Source organism: Pelecanus crispus, chromosome 9 (genome assembly GCF_030463565.1).
Source record: "Pelecanus crispus isolate bPelCri1 chromosome 9, bPelCri1.pri, whole genome shotgun sequence".
NCBI lineage: Eukaryota > Metazoa > Chordata > Aves > Pelecaniformes > Pelecanidae > Pelecanus > Pelecanus crispus.
Window position 1 is genome coordinate 6,330,276 of NC_134651.1, and position 21,097 is coordinate 6,351,372.

General features: G+C 43.9%; 2 protein-coding genes across 3 annotated transcripts in view; one reads left to right on the top strand and one right to left on the bottom strand.

The window, feature by feature from the left end:
• PRKCI (protein kinase C iota) overlaps positions 1–8,291 on the top strand; it is a 28,503-nt gene extending 20,212 nt beyond the window's left edge. Inside the window, exons 10-18 of the mRNA XM_075716658.1 lie at positions 914–1,011; positions 2,047–2,133; positions 2,742–2,877; positions 3,933–4,020; positions 5,202–5,327; positions 5,430–5,509; positions 6,596–6,685; positions 6,982–7,097; positions 8,204–8,291. Coding sequence (XP_075572773.1) covers positions 914–1,011; positions 2,047–2,133; positions 2,742–2,877; positions 3,933–4,020; positions 5,202–5,327; positions 5,430–5,509; positions 6,596–6,685; positions 6,982–7,097; positions 8,204–8,291 — 909 coding nt within the window. The remainder of the gene's footprint in view (positions 1–913; positions 1,012–2,046; positions 2,134–2,741; positions 2,878–3,932; positions 4,021–5,201; positions 5,328–5,429; positions 5,510–6,595; positions 6,686–6,981; positions 7,098–8,203) is intronic.
• EIF5A2 (eukaryotic translation initiation factor 5A2) overlaps positions 1–21,097 on the bottom strand; it is a 472,944-nt gene that overhangs the window by 314,287 nt on the left and 137,560 nt on the right. The gene's annotated exons all lie outside the window — the stretch shown is intronic.

A 21,097-nucleotide genomic window follows, 5' to 3' on the forward strand; every position in this document is an offset into this window, starting at 1 on the left:
TCAGTATCTACCACAAGGTGGGAGCCAGGCTTCTGGGTCTGCAACACGAATTGAAAATTATACATGCAGTTTCTTATACATACTATATTACAGAAGATTCACCAGATGGCTAACAAATTTTGAGGTCCTCATTGACAGACTGGCAGCTCGCTCCTGTGCCAGTGGTTTCTGTCATGAGCCTCGTTGCCTCTGTTGGCAGTGTCTCCCTTTGATCAGTACTGTCTGCAGCAGTGTTCCTGCAGAATTCAAGTTTATAAGCCTGGCTTGCTTTGTTATTTTGGAGCAGTGTTCCATATATCTCCCATTATATTGGCTTGCTGGGCTGAAAAAGAAGTGGGTGGAGTTTGGTTTTCATATGTTCATGTTTGGGTTTTTTTGTCACGAAGGAGAACTCACAATGTTATTTTAATTGCTTTTTAAATCAGACCTCCATCTTAACAATTTGTTTGTAGCTTATACAGTGATTAGTAGAAACTAATCAGAAATTGCAGTAAACTGCCACATGCTTCTTGTTGCTGAAGATTTCCCTTGTGTTTCTTTAGGCTACTCTGAAAAGACTCAAATGACTGTGGTTTGCTATCCAAGAGCTCTTGCATTTATTTCTCATTCTACCATTGATTTCTTCTGCATTTCTTGATGCTACTTTACATTTGTCTGCACCAGTTTATCTTTTATAGTTAAGAGTTTTTTTCATTCCCAAGTGTTACATGATGAGGTTAAAAGTATGGGACAGTTGAGACAGGAAAAAAAAAAAAAAGAGTATGCTAAATTGGAGACCTGTGTAATATTTAGCTTCTTGCAAGTAAAACAAGGACAGCAAAACACTTGAATATCTTTCTGCTAATTGTCATTAATACTTGACCTAAGAAGTGCAGCAATCCTTTTCTGAATGTCGCTTTTCTTAAATAAATAGGATATTGATTGGGTTCAGACAGAGAAACACGTCTTTGAACAGGCTTCAAATCATCCCTTTCTTGTTGGACTACACTCTTGCTTCCAGACAGAAAGCAGGTAATAGTCATCAGATAATAAGATAGTCTTATTCAAAAATTTTTTCATACTGTTAGGCACCTCAAAGGCCTATTTAAAGCATTAAGTGTTAGGTAGGTAGCAAAAGTCAGTGTACTGTAAATCATTGTAGCATTTTATGAGCAAAAGGCCACGTTCATAGTCTAGGCTTTTCAGATTGGGAAGGTGCAAAAGAATGTAAAGTACTGGTAGGTATGATGGAAAGGATTCGGGACAGGAAGAGAGGTGCAGCCAGCAGGGAGAAAAGGCTTAAGAATATGAGGTGGAAGACAGAACCTACAATGGGAGGAAAAAAGGGTTTTGGGAAAGAGAAATCGGAAGTACAAAAAATGAGGGAATTATCTCAAACTTGTATAGACTCTCTGAAGACGAGTCTCTGAGCGAAACTTGGAAAATAGTACCTGAATTTTAAAAAAGGAAAACAGAGTAATAGAGATTAAAATGATTATTTTCCTTTGTGTTTACATATAGGACAAGAGACTGCAGAAGAGATTGTTGTAGATGAATAAATTATTATTCTATGCAGTAATAGTTTTCATTATATATAAAACATAGTTATTGTATATTTAAACAACATCCTTGCTGTTTGAAAAAGTGACAAGCTAGTGGAGGGAAGTGAGAAGAAAGAGTATTTGTAATATACTAATAGTACTGACCACAAACAAAGGAGATTGAAGGTATCGGGAAGAAAAACATTTATTTTTTCTGGTTTGTGCATAGAAACTGATGTGAATCTATTTATATAGTCACATATGTAATAATGACAAGCAGTAGCTGTAATGGATTAGGAATGTGGGAAGGATTACTTACTTTCCTTTAGCAATAAAGGAATTACCTAGAGAAACTTTGTATACTTGATTTTTAACTTTGGGAATTTATTCAAAGGGAGGGAAATGGTGAAACCAGCCATATTACCAGAGAGATGGGAGGAGTTGAACTGACATTGTTCGATGGAACATCTCAAACCTCTTTCAGCCTTGTATACAATTATTTTTAACAAACTCCTGTGTGTTTCAGGTTATTCTTTGTTATAGAGTATGTAAATGGAGGAGATCTAATGTTTCATATGCAGAGACAGAGAAAGCTGCCAGAGGAGCATGCCAGGTATATCTAATTCCAGACTTCTTGCATCAAAACAGTTGGTTTTCTGACACAGTGCAGTAGTGCAGAGATAATGATGATGAGCTAGCAAAACCTCTCCAGATGTTAAGGATTTAAGAAATGTGAAACTGCATCCTCACTTTAGCACTGCAAGCTACCATATCTTTGTTTCAAGGAGGAACTGTAATAGGTACTGCTTGTATTAGCATTACCCTAGATGACTTCAGTCCAATTCTGATTTTTTTTTTCTAGAAAAACACTTTTGTGGTATTTTTTTTTTTTTTTAACTGTCTAATAATATCAATGTGTTTCTCTTACAACAACCACTACCAGCTGTCCAGGCGAATGCTGAGTTCTTGGTGCATATGCTTCATCTCAGATGGTGAGATGAAAGGGATGATTTCAGTAGACATTAATATTAATTAAAAATAATTTTTGAAGTGACTGTGGGTAGAAATGTTTGTATGATTATGAACAGCTTTTCCACTTCTCCGATGAAAAATAATAGAATACAGGCTATTATGTTTAGACAAGTATCATACTACCAAGACTATGTTACTGTGGTTTGGGTTTCTGATTACTGAAGTAATCAATATCTCTTTCTACACTAGGTTTTATTCTGCTGAAATCAGTCTAGCATTGAACTATTTACATGAACGAGGGATAATCTACAGAGATTTAAAACTGGATAATGTGCTACTGGATTCTGAAGGGCATATTAAACTCACAGATTATGGCATGTGCAAGGTAAGCTCTGGTTCCTTGCTAACCAGTAAAATCAATACTTAAGAAATTGTCATAAATTAAAAGATGCAGAGACTTAAAAATATGACATTTCAAGGTATTCATTTATACACAGTACAGACAGGCTGTATACTCATTTCATGTCTACAAATAGAGAAAAGAAAAAGAAATGCCAAAGTGCACAGACTACATACATACATACATACATACATATATATATACACACACACACACACTGTGTATGTTTTTATGAAGCTGCTGTATCAACTTGACTGGGAGGGGTAGGCTGAAATAGTTAAGATAGTTTGATTTCAAAAAGAGCAAGAGGTTGAAATATATCAGTCACACTTGCTCCCGTTTGGATTCTATGACGCTTCCCACTTTCTCTAGAAAAACTTTGTCACTACAAAGACGCTGGAGCACAAGTTTGACTTTGCCATGGAATTGCCATTATGCTGATCTTCTAAAACTATTGTAAACACTGTAATTTTGGCTAAGCAGCTGAAAAGCATAAAGTAACACAGGTCGGAAAGGGGCTCAGGAGGTCTAATCCACCCTCCTGCTCAAAGCAGGGTAAGATCAGGCCAGGTTACTAAGGGCTTTGTTCAGTTTGGTCTTGAAAACTTCCAAGGATGAAGACTGCACAACTCCTTTGGATAACACCCCCCACCACCGTCGTTTCTGCATCCCATGCTCTTCTCTGAAAAGATTGTATCTATCCATTGCAACACCCCGGTCATGTAAGCTGTTGCACCATGCTGCAGTTATTCTCACTTGCCTATCGTTGGAGATGTGGTGGAGCTTACTACCTAAAACATTAAAAGATGACGTTGTCCATAGGTATGTGCCATCCTCTTGAGACTCTAGATGCAACGTACTTCTGTTTCTTCTGAAACAAGTAGTGTTTTCTATTCATTTACATACAGATTTAAGTATAGTTTTACTAAAATGAAAGCAGTTTATTCAGGACACTTAATTCAAAATTAAGTTCTTGGCAGAGGGGGAGTGTGGGATCTTTGGCTAACTGTAAAGTATTTTCTTTCCATCTTTTCTTAAAGGAGGGTCTGAGACCTGGTGACACAACCAGCACATTCTGTGGGACTCCAAACTATATTGCACCTGAAATTCTCCGGGGAGAGGATTATGGTAAATTGAATTTTTCACTGCTACCATATAACTTTCACTTGTCTCTTACTTCTTACTCAAGTTCCTTAGCAGTAGAAAGTATAAATCTCCATTAGACACGTGATCAGTCTTAATTCAGCATCCTTTCTGAAAAAGTGAATAAACCCTTCAAGGAAGGGCAGAAAACATCACACCAAGCAAATGAGATACCCAGCCTTCCACATTTTAAATTCTTCTTATCAGTCTTGAAGAATAGCTTGAGTCTTCATAATTACTATTTTTTATAACTATTTTAGGTACTACTAATGATATACTCGCAGTCTCAAATTGTGTTCAGTTTTGGAGTTTTATATTTGGCAGCAATGGTGGTATTAGATACAAATGCATTGCAAAGGGCCTAGATAGTAGACATCCCTTTCACAAATCTCAGTGTTAAAAATGAAATTGTCTGTGTCTGAAATTGTGTGATTTCAGGAAGTCCGCAAGATTCCTGAAACAAGAGACGTAAGAGAGCATAGAAGGCTTGTTGTGTATGTTTCCTGTTACTTACCCTTTCTTCCTCAGCTTCCAGTACTGTGCCAAGCAGATCTTTGATCTGTTTTCTTCCCTTAAGATTTTAACAAGTTCTACAGTTAGTTCCTATTTTTAAAAAAGGATAGGTATTTTTTAAATCTACCATCTTATTTCAATCCAATGTCTCTTTCAGTCTGGCTTCAGATCTTCCTTCCTTATCACAAACTGTCTAGGCCATCCAGACTATATCAGTCCCAGCCTAGCTACTGCAATTCTTTTTTTTCCTTTAGCAGTGAATAGCAGAATAGATATGCTTAGCTCCATGAATGACTGTCTTGGTACTATTAAGAATCACATACTTCCTCCTTGTCCTTGTCCCCTGCCCTGGATAACCAGCTCCCTGTTGGTTAGTAATGACTGCGCTTAAATATTATCTAAACCTTTGTTAAGGTCCTGACACCAACCTTTAAACTGTTTGCATTTCCTTTCCTTTGTACAGCATTCCCTCCTATTGCGCACATAACGAATCAAGTAATCTCTAGTACAATTGTTAGCTCTCCTTTGTTCAGATAATCAGAAAGGCTGGCAATACTTAAATTTTTTAATTAATTCTTCTGCCTTTAGCCCCAGAAGTGCTGGTATTTTTGCTCCAAAATATCTTCAGTGGTGTTTTCTCATTTGAATTCTAGGCTTCAGTGTGGACTGGTGGGCACTTGGTGTACTGATGTTTGAAATGATGGCGGGCCGGTCGCCATTTGATATTGTTGGCAGTTCTGACAATCCTGATCAGAACACAGAAGATTATCTTTTCCAAGGTAAGTACCATGAGTGTTCCTGCATTTTAGTGCTTTGTTTCTACTTACCTTTAATCTAACTATGAAGGTGCAAAGGCTGATGTGAACCTTGTTTTCTTGCAGTAATTTTGGAAAAACAGATCCGAATTCCCCGATCCCTTTCTGTTAAAGCAGCAGGTGTTCTAAAGAGTTTCCTTAATAAGGTAAGAGCTAAAGGGGACTACTTAAGACTTCTGAAGAGCAGCTGTTTTGGGGGTTTTTTTGGGGGGGGGGTGGGGGGGTGTTTTGGTTTGGTGTTTTTTTTTTTTTAAAAAAACCTGTTGACTAATCGATGTGTAACAGACATACTTTATCTGCCATATACAGAAACAGGGTAGAAAAGGTGTGGGCCTAAAGCAGAGTTTCACTGGGGCCAGGGGACCTATTCAAGATACTTGTCTTAAAATCTGAAGCTCCAGATTCTCAGGCTGGGATCATGAATAAATTTCAAATTGAAAGGCTTGGAAATGCTCGGAGTGATTTCTTTAACCTGAGGAATTGGACAAACTTACCAGATTTATTTTGGTTCTTAAGAAGCTTAGCAAATCACTCTGACAACTGCTGGTGAGTTCATCGAGGGAGATGCAGAGGCAGTATACGCTCACCGTTTGCTGGTAGCTAACTAGCCTGAGAGTCAAAAAGTGCATATGTGTTCGTGGACCAGTCCGAGCACATGCTGGCCTTTATTTAGTGAGTGTTAGATGGCTGGGGAGAAAGAGATACAGCAGAAAACAGATTTGGTTCAATTATTCTAAGAAAGTAATACTGTTCAAGAACACTGCTGCAGTTACAACTCCTTGGTAGTGTGTGTGCATACACGTACGTGGAGATGGAATTGTCTTGTTAAAATAGCCTTCTTTCCACCACATTTATCAGTAACCTGCAGTTACTACCCCAGCGTGATTGCCTGGCATAGTCAGTCTGCTCAGGGAGGGGCGGGTGGGCGGAGAGGCGAATTCACTTCTAATCTAACCAAGTCTGCTCTGAAACGTACGGTTTTTAAACAGGTCTGAATAAAAATGAAGAAAGATGGCAAGGTTGTTTATACAAAATTCCATTGAAGGCTTCCATATATTCATGCCTATTTCAGGCAGTAAATTGGAACAGTTGCCAAAATAAATAACGCTAACTTAGTTCTTCAGTGTCCCTTGTAACTCTGGTGTTTCATTTCTCATGGAATTTGTAACATTTGTATTTTATTCATGTGTAGGCCATGACACCCACTTAAAAATATTTTCTTCCTTGCACAGGATCCAAAGGAACGTTTGGGCTGCCATCCTCAAACGGGATTTGCAGATATCCAGGGACATCCCTTCTTTCGCAACGTTGATTGGGATCTGGTATGTGAATGCCTGCTGGCTTGGCTTATTTTCTTTGTATACGATGATGGCTTGACAACTTGTTTTGAGCATGAGAGATGATCTTAAACTCAGAAACCTTAAGCTCTTAACTTATGATGTACCATAATGACAATACAGAATCTTTTAACCCTTTTACACACAGTAAGTACAGTAGATTATTAAAATAATTGTAGAAAGGATGCAAAAGAAACTTGATAGCAACTTCCAGCCTTGTTTAAAAATAATTCAATAGGTTGTAACTCATTCTTGGTGTCACTAAGTGCATTTATTCTTAGATGGAGCAAAAGCAAGTGGTGCCTCCGTTTAAACCAAATATATCTGGAGAATTTGGTCTGGATAACTTTGATTCCCAATTCACCAATGAACCTGTGCAGCTCACTCCAGATGATGAGTAAGTAATGTAGAATTTCAGAAGTGCCGATAAGTCAGTGAGAGAGTTGTAAAACTTTATTTGATAGGTGTAGTGCATAGACCATATGTAAAGCAGTAAATAACATTTTCTTGTGTTAGTTTAGAGAAAATTCTATTATGTGTCCTCATGGTGGACTTAGTGTGGCTGGATTAAGTATTGTACTCTGGCATGATGTAAAAATCAACTAACGGTAGGAAAGTTGCTATAAAGAATCTTAGTGCAGGGAAAGATGAATAAGTGCTATTTTACACATTTTAGTGGTATCATCTGCAAGGAATGAACGTGTGAAGGAAAAGACCTGTTTTGTCAAGTGGTTTATTTTTGCATTACTTTAAGCCACGGTATTTCTAGAATGTTGGGTTTAGACTGAATTTATCTTGGGTGTTCCGAACAAGAGGAGGTGCTTTTCTTGTTTTTAAATTGTTAGTAGTCAAGTGAGGTTATCCTGGCTGAAAACCCTTAGTAAAATACATGATAATGCATTTGATTTTGGTAGTGGTTTTGTGGTTCCTTGCTCCTGAGGGGTCCTGATTTGGGATGAGGAGGGAAGGGCCTTTCTAGTTTGACTGAGCCCCTGCTGTTCACATTTTAGGAATTTTTCTAGGGTTTTGTATAATGTTCACATAGTATGTAAACACAAACAGTGAACATCAAATGTTACCTGTGCACCTGAATTAGGTCTGAGATCCAACTTCTTTCTTCATCCCTTTGTAAAAGCATAATGTACAAATAAAGTTTAGAAAAGTTGCTGATGCAGGTGCAGTATCTATCACATCCTAATGTTTTCAGTTTCTTACACAACTGTTTTGGGAAAGTTTTAAAACTGCAAACCTTGCAGATTGCTTTGTGGGGAGAATATGTGCATGGGAGCAGCCCAGTCAGTACTCCAGGGTGGTTCCCTTACCATTATAGGGGCTAGAAAAAAAACCAGTGGTAACTGTAGGGATAGAGAGGGACAAAAGAGAGAAGGGAAATGTTCTCAGTTGCAATCTGCTGTACAGGTCTGAATTTTAAGACAAACTATCAGTTAATACTGCTACCTGTTTAATTTTGCTGAACTGATGACTGTTTTTTAATCTTGATAGTGACATTGTGAAGAAGATTGACCAGTCTGAATTTGAAGGCTTTGAATATATAAATCCTCTTTTGATGTCAGCTGAGGAATGTGTCTGAATTCTCCATTTCTGGACTGTGCCAGTTGTTACTCTGTTTATTTCTGCATGGATAAACATCTCTTCATTTGGATGCACTTGCATAAAATGAGTAACTGAACATCTTACCCTTGCCACCTAGTGTGAATTACTCACTAATTTTCTTTTTGTATTAATTGTCGTCCAGGACAGTTGTTAACGCTGAATCTTTGGCTGCCAGATTTAAAATGCTAAACTTTCCAACAGTCTTGCCAAACTTGAATTTTAATATAGAAGTTGGTCTCTGGGGCTCCTGACTGAACAATGGGGTCTGGCTGTATAATCTGCCAATACAGCCTTCCAATAAAGGAAAGTTGTTTCTTATTGCTTTAAGAATACAAATTGCATTAGGGGATGTAATAAAATACCATTAATGGACTTCCATTTTTCTAGCAAGACAAGTAAGACCTCATGACTTCTGTAGTTCTAAATCTCTCCTCTCTAAACATCCGATTTCCCTGTTCTCCTAGACTTAGAGCTATGTTATTGCCCTTCAGATTGAAATGACGGCAAGGAGAGCAGATTTTTAAACTGAACAGGTCAAGGATGGCTGCTTTCATAGGGTATATTGATCCTATCCTGAAGGAGATGATTAACTCAATATTCCAATCGATAGACTTTGCTCTGAAGTTATACACTAGGAATTGTACGCTGATACACAGAGAGTGCCTTTCTGAGCCTGTCCCTTTCAGTGAGGGTTGTACATGGTATAAAGTGTCAGTTTAAATGGAATTCAATTAATACTTTAAAAAGTTAAAATCCGTGGAGTGCAATTTAGCAGTAATGGACAGTGAGTATTGCCAGATGTAGAACCTCATACTATTATTTATTGCTTTTATACTTTCTGTCTTAAATGTATCAGAACCGCATTTGTTAACAGCTATGGCCTAGATAAGGGCATTTGTTTCCTTTTTTAAAATCTTATTGCCATACTGTTGGAAATGCATTCCACTTTACCAGTGGAAAAAGCACATCTAGGGAAAGAAAAAAAAAAAAAGGTGCTGTCCACAATGACTCCCTTAACTTCTGCACTTACAGAGGGTGATTTGTAGTCACAATCAAACCTTCAATGTTAGTAGTAGACTCAAAGTTAATAGTAAAGCAATTGGAATAAATTGAAAGAATGGTTCAAACTAGGACTTTTGGGAGGTGTGATTCTTACATTTCATGTTAATGAACAGTGTAATATACAGCACAGATAATTCTTGTTTGTAATGTTTAAGGAATCGTTTTGAATGTCTTAGGCTGAAGAAATGCCAAATGTACCACTTTTTTTATTTCGGGGGAAAAGGGATTAAGAGACATTGAAGAAAAGAATCTGTGTTACGTAAGGAAGAACTGTAAGGCAAGCTAAGTGTTACGGAAAGCAGGTCTTAGTATCTGTAAGCACAAGTTAGCAAACCTTATCTGAAGCTTTTAATAAAACTTCTGCTTGGTCAGTGTCTCCCCTTGAAAATCCTTGTATGGCGACACTGCAAATTCATAGCACAAATCCTCTGGCGTATTTTTTTCACTTACGTGTTAGCTTCAAGGACAGAGATCGCACAAATACACGGTAGTGTCATGGTGTGGTATTTAGTTCGTATTTTTCTTTGCAATGTGAATAGGAAGCTCTTGAGTGTTGGGCTGAGTTTTCAAAACTGGGAAGTGATTGGAGGGGCCTCAGTTTCAGGGAAGCATTGAGCCTCCGCCCTGTTAAAAGTCAGGTTCCCTTAAATTCAAGTTGTGTATTTTCAAACGTAAAATATCAGAGTAAACCTACTTCTAAAGAGCGGCTAATAACTTCAGCACGTTTAGTTCACATCAGGTGAACTGCTGGCATGCAGTTTTAAAATCGTGATTAATTGTTTAGACTCTGACTTCTACACCTGCATGACTAGTTTAGACATCGGGACTTAACTGATATTAAACTTGGAAGTTATTTAAAGCAAATAAGAAAAGCCTTGTCTCGACAGTGGCTTAATTTCATATGCGGTATTAAGTAAAATGGCTTGATGTAAGGAAGGGCATTTCTGCTATTCATCACAGAAGAGTAATGGAGTAAAACACTGTCTTTTGTGCTTAAAGCAAAAGTTGCTTTGGTTTTGGTTTTTTTTTTTAACGGAAAATGTCACAGAAAAGATACTTTTTCTATTTACATATCTAACCATTAAGAATGTTGCTAAGTGACAAACATCTTAAATAACTGTAAATCCATTTTTAAACTTTAATTTTCTCCAAAGTGCCATGATATTAACAGTTATTTTTCATTGTTAAGCATATAGCAACTGTATAAATATTCAGAAGGGACATTGGGTGTAAACAGTCCAGTGCAGTAGGCTTTGTCTTTTGGAGAAAGTGTCTTCATCAGAAGCATGATGTATTTATGTGGAGTAACCTCCTTTTTGTATACGAGTTGGATTCTTATGGGTGCTCTGCTAGTTAATGTTGTCACTACTATTTTCCTGTTTCATATGGAATATGGTCTTGAACGTCGTTGTGTAATCATTCCCTTTATTTGTGCACACTTTTTACTTTAAATAAAACATTTATATTAGGCCTCTGTGTGTTAACCTCTGGAACAAATACTGCCAAATGCCGGGCTTTGCTTGGGATTGTCGTCTGAGCGTACATACCCCGGTGCCACAGGAGCGTTGTTCCAACCTGCTAACTTCTAGACCACAGCCCTGGGACAGACCGTAGCAGCCTAAGCACTGCCTCCCTCAGCCGGTGTTCCCCAAATATGGCTCAGAACATGGGTCCCGCTCCACGGTGGTTCGCCAGCCTTGCGTGCATCGTGCCCTGTGGAGAAGCAGTGTCCTTGTAGGTTCTGTCTTTCATTCCAACACCAGCGATGAAACAAAAGTAAGCAGCGAGGCTTCAGTCAGCTGCGCAGATACAGGAAGCTTCAAGTAAAGTATGAAATGCAATTCTGGCTTGCTTGAGCAAGGACCTCTTTCAGCTGGAACTTCTAAGACGTCATCTCAGCTGCCAGAGCTGGGGTTGGGAGCGGAGAGCAGTGCTCGCGCCTGCTGCGTGCGCTTCTACCCAATTTCTTACCAGTTTCTGTCTTTGTTTCTTCAACTCCTCTCCTGCATGCTCTTCTGACATGGAGGGCGAGGGCACTTACCTCATACCCTGCTACAGGCGCAGTATTTGCATATATCTGTATTTCAATATCTGTGTATCTGTATTTTAAGAGATTTCCTCTTGCAATCTGTTTTGTTATTACAAATATGTATCGGCGGTCCTAGGCGAATGCTCCAGATGGTTGCATATCTTAAATGTTTAACCTCCCCCCACGTACGCTTCTTGTTTCTGTTCAGCTTTGTGGCCAACTGCTCTCGGCTCAGTCTGAGCAATTGTTTATGTTAAGATGCTCCGTAAAAGAAATCAATAGCTTGTATAATCGGTATGTACTTGATACCTTAACTGCTAAGCACGTGTCCTCGTGTCATGATGGACGGCATAAGCAGTTTGAGCAAGGGTGTCGGAAGTTGCCTATAGGTTCATGATGTTTTCTTGGGAAGAGGGAGTTGGGGATTGGAGCCCCTTTCAGAAAAAGGGGATTTTACTGTATCTTGCGTTTTCTTGAGAAGAGCTCAGTTAGGGTGTTGGGGGTTCTTTTAAGACCTTTTTTTGTTTGTTTGTTTCCCCCCCCGCCGCTTATGATAAAGGGATCTGAACTGCATACTTGAAATGTCTGATCTTACTATTGTGTATTTAATCGGCAACAATGAAGGGCAGAGAAGCACCTACCTCCTGGATCTGTCTGGCTTTTGTGGGAGGTGGGCTTTTTCAGGCATAAATAGAACCAAAAAAATCCACTGCCTCCGCATTCGACTCCTAAGCTTGAACAAAGTGTCTGGGCTTGCATCCCTCCCTCTTGGGCTGGGTGCTGGAGCAGCTCGCTGAACAGCTGAATTCTGACCATGACCTCAGATGGAGAAGCTTAAGTTGTGGCTCAGGTTCTTTATTAGCCGTAGGGTTTTGTACAGAACTGTTTCCAAAGTAACTTGTCCTGTAAGATACGGCGTGTGCTAAAATCTATCAACTTTTTGTGCTTACGATAAGATCTGTAATAGGTATCTAATAACAGGATCTTGTCTATGTCACTTAGTGTGTCATAGGAGGTATCACAAGAGTGGCTGTAAGTATGACAGCTTACCATTAAAAATCGCCAACATGATTTTTTTTCTTTAAAATGCACGAGCCAATATCTAAAGAGAAGAAAATGCACAATTTTTGTTCTCTGTTCAGTGTTAAATAGTGCTCTTTAGCATGTTTAGAGACGGTGTATATGGCAACACTTAAAAAAAAAATGCTTCTTTCTGTAGAAACCCACCTTTGTTCATAAATAGGCAACTTCAATCTTACAAAACTGACAAAGTTCTTTACATGCTTAGCAGTCTGACAAACAACTGTGTATCTGTGTTAACCAGCTCAACTGAAGGATCATTTATTGTGTTTTAATATGGTATTTGGCGCTTCACTTTATATGCAGTAGTTTAAAGGATTTATTTTTATTTACACTTAGAAATGCAGACTCGCTTGCCCCTCTTCCTAGTGTGCAAGTGGAAGAGGTAGCGACCACCGAAGGTGGCCTGCAAGGAATGCCAAGGGCGTGTGTGTGGCGAGGATGGGACTTAAGTCTTTTTTTTTAAACACCCTTTTTTTTTTTTTTTTTTTGCCTCATGATATTTTGGAGATCTGTATTTTTGCATGTGTCCTGGTTGGTATTAGCTTAGAAATATATGAAAGAAAAATTCTATAGTTTCTAGGGAGCCTCTTGGTTTCCTGTACGTTATATATCCTTCATTTTTTTACTTTATCTGGAAAGGAAACTTTTGCAGTCTCTGTTTAAAGTAAACAATTATTTTTTTAGATAATAACTTTTCTTCCTTAGAGCTGACTTAAAAGAGTCAACACAAAAATTCTGCACAGGCTGCCTCAGTGTTATACCTGAGGTGTTGAAACCAAGCAGCGAAGGTGCTATTTGTGAATTACATTTTCAGACAATCTTAAATCTTAATCCTGTAAGCTTCCAAAGAGCTACAGCGCTTCTTGAAAATTGCGAGGAGTTAATAAAAGAAAGATTCCTCCCATGCTCTGCTAGTGCAATTTATTACATCTTGCAAAGGTCTGTAACTCGGGTTTTAGTTACACAGTGTCTTTGGAACTGCTTTTCACAGTCTACAGTAGAAGTTGTAGGCAGAGTTGGCATCTTTTTTTAGACAATCCTCTACCTACAGACTTTGTCTTACATTGCTGGATTGCTGTAGCTCTATAGCAACACTATCATTACAGCACAATAGTTACCAGAATTTGCAACCTGAAATGGAAAACACAGCAGAACTTGAAAAACCCAAATTAAACAATGTCACCAAATTCCTAAGCTTCCATGACAGCAGCAGGTCTAATAGAAGATGTGGTATCTGCCTACGTACGTTGCTTTCCTTATGTGCGTACATCAGTCCAGCTCTGGTGTTAGAAAGCTTGCATTTTCTTCAGTGAATTTAAAATGGAAATACGACCTAGTGCATTTCACTGATGGGGATTTGAAGAGAATTTTGTTTTTTTTAATCAGATCCTAAACTAGAGGGTGAAGACAGGAACATCCAGAATGTCTGGACAATTGCATCACGGGTCCATGTCTTTTGGGATCAGCTCCAAAAGCTGGTAGATTCAGAAATCTTGTTTTATTCTGCTATTTTGTTGTGGCTTTTACACAAACCTTGTATCTGCTTAATAAATAAGTACAGAGTTGAGAGTATTCTTCACAAACATGTTTACTTTTCCATAAAGTTATCTGTTGTCCTTCCCTTAAACCCTTTATTGCAGAAGAATAAAGAATTAAACAGCATTTGAACAGACAATTGAGATCAAACACGAAAGCGGTTTTGCATGCTCTCCGTCGCTTTCCTCAGTCTCCCTGCCCTGCACAGCAGCAGTTCACGCTTTGGGTAAGGTTACTGCTTGTACTCCTGCAACTGCTTTGCCTTGTGTTGTTTGCTTAACTGTAAATGGAGGAAAAATGCCAGTATTTATAAAATCCTTCTGCAGAATCATCACGTGAAGCAATCCTCTTTTCTGGCTAAGGCTGGAACTGCTGCAGAAGCATTTGATGGAGCAGCCAGAGTGAGACGCTTGCACAGCCCTGTGTAATTGTGTTGCTGCAGGCTAAAGAATAACATTTATGAAAAGCACCGGGGTACTGCACACTGCTGCGCAATGCTGGAATTCATTTAAACGTGTTTATAACACTCGCCTGCTTTGGAAAGTACGAACAAGAAGCCTAGATCTAAAACTGCATTTTGAGGTGGAGTGACCGGTATTTATTAACCACCGCGTGTTGCTAAATCGGAGCGAGTGCTGTTGGCTGCCAAGATGAGCCAAGAGTAGGTTTACGGTCCAGCATCCATGAAATTTCCTTAAATACACATTTAATACCCATTTGTGGTGAATCTCAAGTGGCTGGAAAGCACAGAGGCATCAGTCCAGAGCATCCTTTGGTTCGTGAAATGGATAGAGCCAGATGTTTCCTTACCTGTACGTTTCGGCTGGTATTCTGCTGCTACGGAGGAGTTACGGAGATGAAGTCTGGCAAAAGGAGCTAGAAAGCAGCAGGGTAAATGTAAGTAAGGAAAGATGCTCTCCCTGTAAGAGTAGTAGTTATTATGATAAATGCTCCCTGAGGAAAGACCGAGTCAATCTCTAGTTCTTTACAATAAAAGTAGAGATGCAAAATGACAATGGAAAAATAGTAGAGCATTAAAGGGGAAAAAAATAGCATTTCTCCAATTCCTGTGTTCTTCCCCAAGATTAAATCTTGGTTCCAATTTTTGGGAAGTTTTTATCTCTGCTTTGGCCTACATGGAATGGAAAGAATTTACACCTGCCTTTCCTTCTCTGTTTTCTCTAGCCTGTGAAAAGAGAAGTTAGGATTTTCTGTTAGCATTCTATGAAATACCTATTTCAAGCAGCTGCAAGAAAGAGCATGCAATATCATTCGGAGGTTTACAAAATGAAGGCTGCTTTTTGATACCCCTTCGTTTGTAGGAAAGCTGCCTGCCCGAGAGTGCTGCAATACGGCAACAGTGAAACAATGATCCGTGTTGTTACAACACCTTCTGCTGAATATAAAAATTGAGGTCGTGTTCTATTGCAGTTTTACGATTCCTTCCTCTGTACCTGAATTCTTTAATAGCGGAAAGGTCAAGTGGTTTTCTTCAGGTTTTAAAAACTAAATATAACCATTATCGTCTTTGTGATCACTGAGTTATCGTTAAAAGCCTGAGCACTGCTGTTTATACAGTTATTGTAAACCCTCTTCTACTACTTAAACTGTCAGCAATTTCTTATTTTCGCAATATAAAGCGCCACAGGTCCCAAAGATTGCACTAGCTGCTGTGCAAACCTAGAGTAGGATAGCTCCTACCTACAGCTGTGACCGTCTGAGGTTAGCCGCAAGGGCAAAAGCCACACACAGAATAACATCAATAATCCCAGATCGCTCTTTGCCCAGCCATCATCAGAAGGAAACGTTGTAGATATTGTTGTAGATACCGCAACTGAGGTGGTGTTTTAAAAAAAGATTTACAAGGTGACTCACAAAGCAGCTTTGCGATTCTCAAGGCCTTCCATCAATAAGCCCCGCCAGCCCAGAGGGAATCTGAGCGTATCAGATGCAAAGTCAAGAATTAAAGTGTATCAAACCCAGCCCGGTTTTGTTTGCTCCGTGCTGATCCTTCTGGTGTGGCGTTAGGAGATGGTGCCGGACAGAGCCCACTTGCCGTGGGCAGTGCTGGCCGGCATTAAGTGGTACCTGGTGGGCATACAATCAGCCCCTTTTCGTGTGCGACGCTTTTAGACTCGCTTTGCATCAGAATATAGAATCACAGAATCGTTTAGGTTGGAAAAGACCTTTAAGATCATCAAGTCCAACCATTAACCTAACACTACCAAGTCCATCACTAAACCAATTAAGGGTAGAGTAGCAATTTCATGTTTCCTGGCTCGGTGGCTGGATTAATTATAATGAAAGTAAGAACTAGGAATCATTAAGATTGGAAAGGATCTCTAAGATCATCAGTCCAGCCATCAACCCAACACCCCCATGCCCACTAAACCATGTCCCCAAGTGCCACATCTACCCGTTTTTTGAACACTTCCAGGGATGGTGACTCCACCGCCTCTCTGAGCAGCCTGTTCCAATGCTTGACTACCCTTTCCGTGAAGAAATTTCTCCTAATATCCAACCTAAACCTCCCCTGGCGCAGCTTAAGCCCATTTCCTCTCGTCCTATCACTAACTACGTGGGAGAAGAGACCAACACCCACCTCGCTACACCCTCCTTTCAGGTAGTTGTAGAGAGCGATAAGGTCACCCCTCAGCCTCCTCTTCTCCAGGCTGAACACCCCCAGCTCCCTCAGCCGCTCCCCATCAGCCCTGTGCTCCAGACCCTGCACCAGCTTCACTGCCCTTCTCTGAACACGCTCCAGCACCTCAATGTCTTTATGTCACTGTACGGGGTGAAAGGCAATGGCAAACTGGGTTGTGCCTTAACTCTCTGCTGAAGTGCCGTCTTTACAAAGATGTAAACCAAAAAGCTTTAGGCTCCGTGCAGACAGAAGAAATTTGTAATACATAAACTAGTTGTGCAAAGACTAAAAGCATCTTCCCCTTCCAGCGACAAGCCTGAAGTGGGAGAAGCCCTTCACGTGTTTACATGAGCAACTCTCCGCAGAGCTGATCGTACCGCTTCCCAGCCGGGCTCTGCGACCGCCCTCGAAACCTTCTCCTGCGCTCCGGCATCTCTTTGCTGCCAGTGCCGCAGCACGATGAGCCCGCGACTGGAAGGAGAGGTCTGTGAAACCACTTTGGGGACAGACGTCATCACGCTCTCCTGCCTTCCCCACGTCTCCCCGTCCCCTGGTAGTGGGCTGTCAGAGCAGAGCCCACCTCGCGTGGGGACGCTGAAGGACCCTCGCCGAGGGACGCTCATTGAGGGATGGTCACTAAGGGACACTCACTGAGGGACGCTTACTGAAGGACAGTCACTGAGAGACCCTTGCTGAGGGACACACTGAGGGATGCTCACTGAGGGATGGTCACTGAGGGACGCTCACTGAGGGACACTTGCTGAAGGACAGTCACTAAGGGACACTTACTGAGGGACCCTCACTGAAGGACAGTCACTAAGGGACACTTACTGAGGGACCCTCACTGAAGGAGAGTCACTGAGGGATGCTCACTAAGCGATGCTCACTGAGGGACGCTCGCTGAGGGAGGCTCGCTGAGGGACACTCGCTGAGGGACGCTCACTGAGGGACACTCACTGAGGGACACTCGCTGAGGGACACTCGCTGAAGGACACTGAGGGACACTCGCTGAGGGACACTCACTGAGGGACACTCACTGAGGGACACTCACTGAGGGACGCTTGCTGAGGGACACTCACTGAGGGACACTCACTGAGGGACGCTCGCTGAGGGACACTTGCTGAGGGGCCCTCGCTGAAGGACACTCACTGAGGGACACTCGCTGAGGGGCCCTCGCTGAAGGACACTCACTGAGGGACGCTTACTGAAGGACAGTCACTGAGAGACCCTTGCTGAGGGACACACTGAGGGATGCTCACTGACGGATGGTCACTGAGGGACGCACACTGAGGGACACTTGCTGAAGGACAGTCACTAAGGGACACTTACTGAGGGACCCTCACTGAAGGAGAGTCACTGAGGGATGCTCACTAAGCGATGCTCACTGAGGGACGCTCGCTGAGGGACGCTCGCTGAGGGACACTCGCTGAGGGACACTCACTGAGGGATGCTCACTGAGGGACGCTCGCTGAGGGACACTCACTGAGGGACATTCACTGAGGGACCCTCGCTGAAGGACACTCACTGAGGGATGCTCACTGAGGGGCCCTCGCTGAGGGACGCTCACTGAGGGACACTCACTGAGGGACACTCGCTGAGGGACACTCGCTGAAGGACACTGAGGGACACTCACTGAGGGATGCTCGCTGAGGGACACTCACTGAGGGACACTCGCTGAGGGACACTCACTGAGGGACACTCACTGAGGGATGCTCGCTGAGGGACACTCACTGAGGGACACTTGCTGAGGGGCCCTCGCTGAAGGACACTCACTGAGGGACGCTTACTGAAGGACAGTCACTGAGAGACCCTTGCTGAGGGACACTCACTGAGGGATGCTCACTGAGGGATGGTCACTGAGGGACGCTCACTGAGGGACACTTGCTGAAGGACAGTCACTAAGGGACACTTACTGAGGGACCCTCACTGAAGGAGAGTCACTGAGGGATGCTCACTAAGCGATGCTCACTGAGGGACGCTCGCTGAGGGACGCTCGCTGAGGGACGCTCACTGAGGGACGCTCACTGAGGGACCCTCGCTGAAGGACACTCACTGAGGGATGCTCGCTGAGGGACACTCACTGAGGGGCCCTCGCTGAGGGACGCTCACTGAGGGACACTCACTGAGGGACACTCACTGAGGGACACTCGCTGAGGGACACTCGCTGAGGGGCCCTCGCTGAAGGACACTCACTGAGGGACACTCGCTGAGGGACGCTCACTGAGGGATACTCGCTGAGGGACCCTCACTGAGAGGCCCTCGCTGAAGGACACTCACCGAGGGACACTCCCCGAGGGACGCTCGCTGAGGGGCCCTGGCCGAGGGCCGCTGGCCGCCCCGCCTGCGGGGAGCGCTACGCCTGACACCTCCCTGTCCCCGCCCGGGCCTCCCTCCGCCTCCCCCGCCCTGGCTGCTGCCGGCGCTCCCGCTTGGCTCCTTCCCCCTTTCTGCCACGGCTGCTCTCAGCCCCATCCCCCCGCCGCCTCCCCGCCCCCGCCCCCGCGGGCTGTAACGGCGGCGGGGGGGCCCGGGGCCGGCTCTGACCCGGGCGGGCTGAGGGGAGGGAGGCGGCGAGCGGACGGGCGAGCGCCCGTCACCAATAACACATTCGCGTCTTTTTCTCCTTTATTTTTTTTGTCCCCTCTGCGGTTTTTCATTTCTCCCCCTCCCTTGTCCCGGCGGGGCGGGGGGTGGGGGAGGGTTCCCCGGCGCTGAGGCGGCGGCGGCGGCGGCGGGGGGCCGGGGGGGGGAGGGGCGGCCGCTCCCGCCGCTGCCCCAGACAGGGGGCGGGGCTGCGGCGGCGGCGCGCGCCGCCTGCGGGTTGGTGCCCGCGCGCCGCCGCCGTCTCCGTGGCCGCCGCCGTCTCCTCCGTGTCTCCGCAGTGAGGTCACGGGTGGGCGGTGCGTGCGCGGCGCCGGCTCCGCTCCCCGGGCTCTGCCGGAGCCCCCGCGGCGGCGGGTGAGGAGCCGGGGAAGTCACCGGGGGAATGGCGGGGGGGGCGGGTGGGGGGTGCGGGGTGCGGGCGGGCCCGCGGTGGGGGAGGGGCGGGAGCGCCTGAGGGGGACGGGGCTGAGCGGGGGGGAGGGGCGCGGCGCCGCCGGGGAGAGGGGACGGGGGGGGAGGCGGCGGCGGCGGCGGGCTGCGCCCCCGGGGAGCCGGGCAGGGCGGCGGGGGGGGGAGCCCCGCCCGGAGCGGTGCCGGCGGCGCTGAGGCGAGTCCCGGCGCGGGAGGGCGGGATGCGGCGTCCCGGGGCCCTTCCGGGAAGGGGCTGCGGGGCCGCGGGGCCGGCTGCCGGGCGCGGGGGACGGAGAGCGGCCCTCCTCGCTCCGCAGGCGCCGGCCTTCCGGGGGCGCACGCCGCGAGAGGGCCGCCCCGGGGCCGCCCCCCGCCCGCCCGCGGCTCGCCGGGCGGTGCGGGCAGCGCTGCGGGAGCTGTCGGCTGCTGCCGGCGTCCCCATCTGCCGGGGCGGGCGGCTTTAAAGGAGAGCTCTCCCTGCGCGCTGGTGTTTCGTAATTCATGGGGGAAACGTATCCCTGCTCTGACCGAGCAAACCCCCGGTTGGGGACGGCTTATGACCGACCTCTTTCTCTTCTCGCAGGTTGTCTGGAAAGACTGACGGAACTCTGGTAGCACAAGACATGAATTTAGCCCATGGCCTGGACCTCACCTCTATTGCTAATAACTCTGGGTGGGAAAATTCTGACACACAGCAGTGACATCTGGGCGAAAGGTGACTCTCTAGGGACGTTCAGTTTTGGCCGGCGATCTGGATCAGCCTCTAATTTGGGGATTTACTTGTGAACTGCCATAGTAACTCCCGTGGCGGTGGTGAAATCGGAAAGTTGGCAGCACAATAAAGCAAGCCCTTAAGATTGTTTGATCTCCAAGAACTGAAAGCGCCGAATAAAAATTTCATACAACTTAAAACTAAATTTTGGATCGGTTGCATTAAGATCGGCGTTCTTCGAACTGAGACCATTTTTCTATTTTGATATTTAAATAGAGACTTATTTGACAAGGCAGTATATTTTTTAAAGGGAAAAAAATGATCAAGGATGGACACTCTTGCATCAACTCATCGTTTTCTACTGAATTGCTGTACAAGACTACTGTGTAAAATAGTGGGTAGGGTATGAAGAAGAGCCTTTTGTATACATAGTGCAGCGGTTTTTTTATGAGAGCAAATTGAACAAATAACTATAAAACTAAAAGAAAAAATTGTGTAACCTCTCCGTTGTTAATTTTATGGTATTACATGCAAAATGGGTTACAGTTTTTACTGTTGGAGGCTGAAGAAGTAGCATTTTACTGAAAGGAGTGCAAAACTTGGCGTGCCTGAGGTAATCAAGATCACTTGAAGTAGTTTTTTGTATGAACAAGCAGGAAAATGCACACTCAAGACTTACTTAATTAAAGTTCTGGTGTTCAG